At 36.2% G+C, this 10,153-nt stretch overlaps 1 protein-coding gene across 1 annotated transcript; it reads left to right on the top strand.

Moving 5' to 3' along the window:
* Positions 1–82: 82 nt before the first annotated feature.
* On the top strand, positions 83–8,885 carry LOC111390152 (solute carrier family 40 member 3, chloroplastic). The gene is made up of 14 exons (XM_023015155.1): positions 83–576; positions 2,734–2,944; positions 3,058–3,121; positions 3,782–3,906; positions 3,983–4,072; positions 4,158–4,334; positions 4,424–4,498; positions 4,616–4,717; positions 4,797–4,914; positions 4,992–5,138; positions 5,700–5,806; positions 5,903–6,016; positions 6,717–7,014; positions 8,454–8,885. Exons 1-13 carry the CDS (start codon positions 431–433, stop codon positions 7,011–7,013), a joined length of 1,773 nt encoding a protein of 590 aa, XP_022870923.1. The 5' UTR covers positions 83–430; the 3' UTR covers position 7,014; positions 8,454–8,885.
* Positions 8,886–10,153: the final 1,268 nt, after the last annotated feature.

The raw sequence follows: 10,153 nt of genomic DNA, 5'->3' as shown, positions 1-10,153 counted from the left end.
CACGAAATAAAATTGTAAATCGGAAGACCCCTAATGAAATTCCCCCTTCGAAGTTAGAACTATCCGTCCCCCAACACCCACTCTCGGACTACCATTTCCACTTGCGGATAACACAAGAAAATCTATACCGCAAACATATGGCAATCCTTATATATGAACTGAACCAACATTAGTACCCACAGAATAAGATTCTCACTATCATTTTCTATGGGAAAAATTAATGTTCATATATTACCAATTCTTCAGTTGATTGGGAAAAGAAGGCTGGATTTTCTGGAACTGGGTGGAGGAACAGAGGATTTGTGTAATCTGGATTCTCTTCAATCAGCTGCATGAGTATTAATCGAGAAGAAGAAGAATTAGTAGTATTAGTTGCAGAAAAAGAAGATAATTTGTTGGAGAAAATTTCAATTCTTAGTTGTAGAGAACCATGGGTGTGGCTATCTTCGCTCACGTCCAGCCTTCTGCAAATGTCTTCAGCCTTCGTCAGATTCATTGTTCATCGTCTTATCTTCGAATTCGCCCTAATTTCTTTCCTGGTCGACGATGGTTAGATCCCAAATTTCCCTCTCCCAGGTACCCGGCTTATTAATCTGTTTTCTGTTTTTTTGTTGAAATCTTAATGTTCAGATAGGAGAATTATCTTCCTTAGTTTCAAATTGATGAACGAAATTGAATAACTAAATGCTATTTGCTTTATGTTTTAGCATTTAGGAATCTACATTACTTGCACCATCGAAGTGAAAATGAAAAGTTATACTGCATTAGCTGTGATGAAATCCTAGCGAAATCTGAATTGGTTTCCAGGAACCAGTGAATATGTGGTACAATTGTACTGGTACTAGTCTAGAAAATTTTTGTAGTGAGATGTAAAAATCTGTTTCTACATATGAATCATAAACAAAAGAACATAGGGTAGTTGGTGAGGTTGCGGAACAAACTTTACCATCTCATACTTTAATGTTTCCCGGTAATTTGTCAGCACACAGTATTGTGCAATTGAAGAAATGAAGGAGGTGGAGCTTGTTCAGAATTTATGCCTCCATTGGCTGTTCATGCTGTCGTTGATAATCATAGAACTTAAAGCTTTTAAATTGATCTTTAGAAGTTAGGAATGTGGATGTAAACTCTTGGTTGTTTAACTTAATTTTATCCCTGTGTAACTGATATCATGAATATGCTAATTGCTCACTTTAATTAGTTAACCATCGTAGTGGGGTGATGTCATGTAGTAGATAGATTTGTTAAGATGTGTCTTTAAGAAGTCTTGAGTGGATGAGGTTATATACAAATTTGTCCATTTATTCATTTTTTTGCTTTGTCACTCTAGGTGGCTACTATAATATTTGACAGGCTAAAATTGAAAGCCATGGGACTTTGACCCACAGAGCTAAGAATGCCAATCTTTGGGTGGTTTTTTGGCCTGATTTAATACCATACAAACTCTCTACCTAAGAAATATCGTCTTGTTTGTCATTGAACACCAAACAAATACTGTTAAAGCATAATATATATATGGTGCTTTCTCATCCATTTTATATTATTTGAACACTTTCCTCGTGGTTTTTGACATTAGAGCATTTTAAAATTTTGAGAGAGTAGTTGCAAACACATCTCTTGTAGCCATTGCTTTCATCGAGTTAGGCTATAAAAGTTGTCTTGTGAACATAATGCTTTGAATTTTTGCACACAACACGGTTTTGGGACACATGACTAGAGAGAGGAGAGTTTAAGGTTTAGGACAAGATACATTCACAGAATAGAGCATTGACAAAGTTATGAAGGCATTACCAATGGACCTAACTTAAGATACATTGACACATTTCTCTATAACTTTTAAAAGATATAAAGGATTATCGATCGACACTGACCTGGCACACTAGATATGACCTGGAAGCACAGAGTGTGAACAACTTTATGTATTTCTTAAGTGCTTTCTTCCATACTCGAAACTCGCAGTAATGGTGAGTCATAAATTTTATTTGTTCCATTTCTTCCTTTAATCTTGTGTCTTAGATGACCAAATTGTTTCCCAAGAGGTCAATTAGAATGCCATTAAGCTATGTCTCATCTTCATGAGCAAGTTCAGAATATTCTATGGATTTGTTGCCCCCAGAAATTTTAATTGATTTCTAAATGTTGGCTGAGAAAAAGGTTACGGTAGGAAAAGATATGGTAACATGGATATCCACATACACTAAGTTTGATTCTCTACCTTCTTTATTAAGTACCTGTGCAAATTGATTATGCATTTGTAAGTAATACTTGTTTTCTTCAATGTCCATAAGGCCTTTTCTCTTTGATGCTAAACATTTAGTTTTCTAATTTTTAGCAGTGTATCTAGTTAGATTGATAGTATATCTTTTCCATTTTAAAAAGCAGCTTCCACTAGTCCATCTTTAATTTTATGTCAATATGTCAGACTCTTCGCTGAACATGTACACTGAAAAGCTTGGACTCTTATTTAGCCAAGTAAATATAAGTTTATTTTACATTGAGGTTGTCGAGTTTTTACTTCTCTCAGTACTTCTTAAAATTTTGAATACTTGGAAAGGGAGACTAGATTACTTGTATCTTTATGTGCAAACTTTCAACAAAAGGATCCTTTCTCAAAGTTCAGATTCAATAGAATTGATCTTACTGAGGTATCATCAGAGTGTAATCATTGTCCACGTTTTTCATAGAACTATGATGTAGAATATGTTGATCATCAATTCTACTACTTGTTTGCAGGCTTCACTGTTTCAGTTTAAGGTGTTCATTGACCAATACCGATGTCTGCAATTTGGTTGCAACTGATGAGGAAGACCATGAGGTTACCACGTCTGCTGATTCAAATTGTCCAGTCCCTACTGTTCATTACAAATGTGATGCTTTGGAGACTGAAGCACTGAATTTACTTGCTGGGGGCACTTATGCGGACACTCTTTTGACAACATTGCCTGTACGTTACATTTATCCCCTTTTTCCTCCTCTTGCCATCTTCACCTCTTTGAAATTCTTACCTTCCAATTTTCCAAATTTCATCTTCTCCTTTTCCTGGGGATCATTTTGTAGGTCCTATCAGAGGAAGAGCAGAATGCTATTGCTGCAACTCCTGCTCATCCGGCAGGACTCTATGGTTAGTGCACTCTTAAATTCTCCATAGAATGAGCATTTAACTGGGGAATTAAGTTCTACTAGCGAGCAAGTTACAAAATGTTCCTTCAAAAACCTTATTATGTCCAACAAATCGCAATGTCGGGTTTAAAATGTTTACTGGTCCACTGAGATCTGAGTACACAACTGAATAGGCTAAAATGTAATATTTTACAATAAATACAACGTTATATAGGTGTTAGATATAGAGATGACGTGGAATGGCGTAACCTCTTGAGTGGCTCCTGTGGCTTCCATAGATATTGATTGATTTTAGAGATCTACCACTCATCCGTTAACTTTCTCGTCATCATTGATTATCAGTATTTTTAAACAAGAACAAGCACCACGGCTGGAGCCTGCTTCATATTTTCACCCAAGAGATTTCTGGAATAAATGATTTAACCTTAATCTCTATGTTATGTAGATAATTCTTCTAAGGCCCCAATTATCTTTTAAGTAGGTACTTTGTAACTCCTAGTTCATTGCAAGTGTTCTAAGACGTTATCAATATATCAATAATCAATATTTTGTGTACTTCCATTTTTACACGGAGTTGGAACTTAGGGAGGAATAAAAACATATCTTGCAGTTATTTCCTATAATTGCATGAGTTTCTAATTAAAGTTACACGTACTATAAGCTCTATATGCTAGTTGCTTGGCTGGGAACTTGGTGGAACAGCTTTGGAATTTTGCTTGGCCTGCTGCCATTGCATTGCTTCATCCAAGCCTTCTTCCTGTGGCTGTCATGGGTTTTTTTGCAAAGGTATCTTTCAGCATAGGTGATTAGGCCTAAAAATTAAGAAGCAAGAGCAATTTGGTTTAACCATCATGTTGAACAGCTTGCAGTAATTGTTGGGGGCCCTCTGGTTGGCAAGCTCATGGATCATTTTCCTAGAGTACCTGCATATAATTGTTTAAGTTTTGTTCAGGTATTCATTTTTCTTATAGGAGCTAATCTATCGAATAAAGATTTGTTTGTTTTAAAAATATTCTAATTCTTCTTATTTCTTTCAGGCAGCTGCTCAATTGTTGTCTGTTGGAATGATAATTCACGCTCATGCTATTCATCCAACTTCTGTGTCCTCTGTGCTAGTCCAACCTTGGTTTGCTGTACTTGTATTAGCTGGGGCTATTGAGAGACTTTCTGGACTGGCTCTGGGGGTTGCTGTGGAGCGTGATTGGGTTGTCCTGGTTGTTATAATTCACTTTTTAATTTTAGCTTTTTCTGTTCATGTCACTATTTTGTTATGTGTTGTTTTTATAATTTAAATTTATTCCAGTTAGCTGGGACAAACAGACCAATTGCCCTTGCTCGAGCAAATGCTGTTCTTAGCCGAATTGATCTTGTCTGTGAGGTGATTGTCATGTGTGGTTGCTTCGTTTTTCCTCCTCTTGCAATTTCTTTTATTTTGTTTAAATTGTGAGCATAACCTTAGTTCGGATCAAATTCTCATAATCTTGTAGAACTGCAGATTGCAGGAGCATCACTATTTGGTATTTTCTTATCTAAACATGAACCAGTGACGTGCTTGAAGCTTGCTGCAAATTTGATGATATGGACACTGCCTGTTGTGGTACTATCTGGCCTCACGATATTGTGGATTCTCTTTGAGCAACTTTGTTGATTTCTAATATTCCAACTGCATGACCTAGGTTGTTCTCACATGGCTGACCAACAAACTTTCTTCTGGAGTCCTGGACCATGCAAAATGTTCGCAAACCAGTTTCAGTAGTTCCTCTGCTGAAACTGTCCCAGATGCTCAGAATATAGGTAATATACTGGTCTGTAACTCCTGAGCTGGGAATTTCCCTTGGTTTATTCGCTGATTCCATCTTTCTCATATGTAGTGGGTATGAGTATAGAAGCTATCCAGAATGGGTGGTATGAATACATACAACAGCCGGTTCTGCCAGCCAGCCTTGCTTATGTGTTACTTTACTTCAATGTTGTCCTCGCTCCTGGTGGTTTGATGACAGCATTCTTGACACAGCACGGTATTGTCGGGGCTCTTAGCTTGCACAACTTCCTTGGTCACATTTGTTATTATGTGAATTTAGAACCTATTTACTGTGCATGACATGTTGACCTTGTCTCTAATGTTAAATTTATCATTATTGGCCCTAAGTGTCATGATAATTGTGAGTGTTGGTATAAAGCATCGTGATGAACACGGGCATGTGCTGAAACATAAATCTTAATTATTCATTGAGTAGTGGAAGCTTAACAGTTTATTTACCACGTGATATGTCCAACCTCATGAACAGCTTGTTGAATTGATCTAGAATAAAATCAAGGATGCTGAGACTAAAATAGAGCAAGGGCTGGATACAGAATCAAAAATAAAAGAGAATGTGCAAGATAATATATCGGTGTAAAATAGAAAACGGTTGGCGAGCTCTGATCTGACATTTTTTTTTCTTTTTGCAATTTCCATTATTTTCTTCTTTCACATTTCCTCTATCCTTCCAGTAAAGTTTGCAACTGAATGAAGAGATCTTTTCCTTTCTCATGCTGATTTGAATTTTTCTACATTGATTCAATTGATATTGTTGCAGGTTTAGAACCTTCTATTATTGGAGGCTTTAGTGGATTATGTGCTTTTATGGGAGTTGCAGCTACATTTGTATCTGCAAAGATGGTCAAGAGATTTGGCATTCTAAAGGTTCACCCTTTGCATGCATAACATGTGGTGTTGATCTCAATGTTTATTTATGATAGTGAACTTTCTTGACCTGATCTTAATTAAATCTTATGCCAGGCCGGAGCAGTTGGCCTGATATTTCAGGCTTCACTCCTTACCGTTGCCGTTGCTGTGTACTGGAGCGGATCTCTTTCTCAGCAGATTCCACTTCAATTCTTCTTGTGTTTAATTGTGAGTTGCTTCCATCTTTTCATCTTTAATATTAAATACACATCTATAGTAGTTTTGATTAGAATCTAAGTGATTTGAAGTTTAACTATATGTTTCCTTTTTTTTTTTTTTTTTAAAATGAGAACGGATGGTCACTCTTGTCAATACGACTTAAGAAGCTTGATTGGGTATTTTCTATTTAAATAGTAATATTTTCTCTCTTAGTTTTGACCTTCCTTTTCTTTTTCTTTTCTTTTTCCCTTTCCTCCTGTCTTGTGCAGACTTGGCCACCCACCCCACTGTATTAACTGACACATCATATATTCTTTCTGCCACATAGAAACGGGATGGATCGTGATAAAGTTATTTTTTGTAAACAGAAAGAGAACTTGAGTGATCGTATTGAAACAAAATAAGTTAAGTGACTTATATGAAACTATGCTGAAAGTTGAGTGACCAACTGTTTTTTTACCAACTTTTTTCCATCTCCCATTGGTTTTGAAATCTACCAATGCATAAGATGATGTGAATAGGTATTTTCCAAATCTGATTTCCTAACGTAATCAATCAGAAACTTTTTGTTTACTGTTCTTCTCTAAAATAGTTCTTGTTGATGGCTAATTCTCTGATACCACATTCTATCGTCAAGTTCATTTTATTTTTCTTCTACCTCTACCAGTTATGTTAGCATCCAAAGTGTAACATATTTTTATATTAACAGGTATTATCTAGATTGGGACACATGTCCTATGATGTTGTAGGAGCACAAATTTTACAAACCGGGATCCCACCATCAAAAGCAAATTTGATTGGGGCGACGGAGGTTTCAGTTGCAAGTTTGGCAGAGTCAGTAATGCTCGGGGTTGCAATAATTGCAAATGATACTTCAGGTTTTGGATTTCTGGCAATGCTCTCACTTCTATCAGTAGTTGGAGCAGCTTGTTTATACTGTAGATGGTTGAAGAATCCAACTGATACACAAAGGAGTCTCTTCTCGTTTGAGCCTCAGATTTCATAGTGTAAGTAGTACTTCTTTTTTTGCACCTGCATTTCTAATTTGATTAATTAGTATTCTTTGATGTATTGTCACCAAGTTATTCTTTCCCTTTTTTTTCTTTTCTTTTGAGCTTCACGTATAAATCTAATATAGGAGTGCGTGAAGAGTTAAGAGTTTTACTTGGCTGAATATTAAATGGTATAGGCTAAGAGAGGAAGCTCAAAGAATCTCACTGAATGCCTCAGATCATTTTACTCCATAATAGGATATAACAGCCACTTATTAGAGCTTGTTACCCGCATTCATTTATCTTGATTTTGTACATTTTGTAGCTTGAATCTGATGGTACCTCCAAAAAAAGAAATAGGAAAATGAGATTAAGCAAGGTTTAAGAAGGATAAATTGAGTACAAGGGTGTTTACCTCTATGAAGCGAGGTGTAAGCCTCAAGTCAAACCAATAAATAATTTAAAAGATAATAAAAAATACAAAATAATGTCCACAAGTAATAGAAAACCATCTTAAAAATATCTACGATAAAATAAGTTAATAAAATCAATAATCTAACTTTCAAACAAACATATAATGGATCAATAATGTAGCAAATAATAAGTTCATAAATTAGTAATTATGTTTTGTAAACAACTACTAGGAGGAGAAATAACCCAGAAGTCTCCTTTGTCATTACTGCTAATAGGATCTTTAAAAAAAACCGTAGGCATATCTAATTCCATATCATTCTCCTCGTTCCTATCAATTTCTTCTCTTCCGTGTCATCATCCTCTACTTGCAATGGTATCTTCTCCTTCGCCTTTCACTTCATGTAACGGTAGAAAATAGAAAAATACCCATAAAATGTTTTAGGTCATAAAACTAAATAGCCTTAAAGGCTAAAGCTAATAACTGCTAATAGGATCTTTAAAAAAAACCGTAGGCATATCTAATTCCATATCATTCTCCTCGTTCCTATCAATTTCTTCTCTTCCGTGTCATCATCCTCTACTTGCAATGGTATCTTCTCCTTCGCCTTTCACTTCATGTAACGGTAGAAAATAGAAAAATACCCATAAAATGTTTTAGGTCATAAAACTAAATAGCCTTAAAGGCTAAAGCTAATGGTAAAATACTTAGAAAAAGGCACGACAAATGATTGAACGCCTTTGTCGCCGTGAAGCACAGCCTTGAGGCTCAAGCCTCAGTAGATCGAGGAACATGCCTCACAATTGATGTTTTAAGGTATAATCTTTGCTCACTTGAGATGGGGAAAGATTTTTCTTAAACAATGAGATTAAAATATCAGAGTCAACATTAAAGAAATTTTCGGAAGCAAAGAAGCATTTCTTTTGCATTATTGGATTCGAAAGATAAGGTTTCTTTCAACATTCAGATTAACTGGCTTGGCGCCACATTGTTTTTGGAATTGCGTGAGCGTACTAACTCGTTTTTTATCATCGTCCTACAGCTGCAAAGGTCTAATGTAACACAAGCTGACTGAAAAGAAGATTTCATACTGTCTTATCGATACAAATGAAGCCCAGCTATGCTTTTCAGTCACTCGGTTCGGATTGTACACTTTGATGTGAAATCCGACAGCATGCATTCTACACCATTTCCCCCGATGAAAAATTCAAGATGGTCCGTCGCTATAGATTGGGGCAAGCTGTGTGCAAATACATTCAAACACTGTGTCAAGCATTTTTATTGTCGTTCTAGTCTAGGCTGTTACACAACATTTGGTAGAGAGAGAGAGAGAGAGAGAGAGAAGTGATTTTTGAATAATATATTATTTGTGTAGATGGCATATGTGAACTATATTTGAGAGATTGAGCCAAGAATTCATAATGTTCATTTGCATGAAGACGATAAAATTTGAGGGCAAGTTTGATTTTAATTAGGTATTGTCTTTAATCACTACAAACATTTAGGATATGTTCCTATATTGAATCGAACATTACTACACAATACTGAGAAGTGTAGGCGTTTTGTGAGTTGTTATGTTCAATCTTTTCTAGTAAAGTTGCTAAACAAACATTGAAAATATAGCCATATCCAACATTGCAAACCATTTTTAAAATTGCATAAGAGACCGGTAGAATGTGTTGCGTATTTTCTCACTTAAATAAACCTAGTATTTTGCAATATCGATCTTTTTATTGCATTATATTGAAACTCTATTTTATAGATTCAAGCTTAGGTCAAGCATTCTTAGGGGCCAAAGTGCCACGTCTCCAGCAGCTCTATTCATTTTGACACCACTATTAACATATCATTCGTAATTACGATAAAATGAACTAATTATATTCGGTATATTCAAGAATTGTTTTCTCGTGAATCGGATATATCTACACGATTCCAAACATTAAATCTAACTTTTCTTTGTCGTATTTCGAAACTAGACGAACTATAATGGTAATCATAGTTATATTATATAGGGTGGCATTTCTAATCCTTACTGGGTGTTTCGCGCGGGTTAAGTCGCTAACAATTAAAAAGGGTCAGACGATTGTGTAAGGGACGAAACCTCTTGAGACAAAGTCCAAAAAAGGGGTGTTCTTTTATTGGCGATGAACTTTACAATTGGGAATGAAAAACAACGTGCCTCCAAGGGACGCAAGCACACGAGTTACAGAAAGAAAGATGTTTAAATCTAAAAGCTAAGGAAATGAAAATTACATATTCTCTGTTCGAGAGTTTTGGATTCGGTCTCTTGCTTCTGCGTCATTTCTCCCTTTTATACCTCGTAGACGATCTCTTTGTGATTAACTACCCTAAAAACTGCTTGATCGTCCTATAACTACCCACTTTCTTTGTAGTGGCCATTTTGTCATGAAACTGCCTTTTAACTGCTGCCATTATCTTTCATCGTTCAACTGCTTTCGATTGAAGTCCTTGAGTTGTGGAACGTGATAAGGCTACTTTAACAACTGCCTTGATAACTGCATTCCTTGACAACCACGATGCGTTATATTTGTTGATACCTTGGGCGACTTGAAGGCTTGGGCGAGAGTAGAATAGCAGCTCTGGGCGACCGTATGACACTCCATTCGTTCAGATTCTGGGCGACTTGCAAACTTGGGCGATGGCGTTACCGCATTCTTGGGCCCCTTATTTGGGCCTTCACCTTGACTCGTTCGATTGGACTTCGTTCTTTGGGCTATCCGA

This window comes from Olea europaea, chromosome 3, assembly GCF_002742605.1.
Source record: "Olea europaea var. sylvestris chromosome 3, O_europaea_v1, whole genome shotgun sequence".
Lineage (NCBI taxonomy): Eukaryota > Viridiplantae > Streptophyta > Magnoliopsida > Lamiales > Oleaceae > Olea > Olea europaea.
This window is presented reverse-complemented; position numbering and strand designations above follow the sequence as displayed.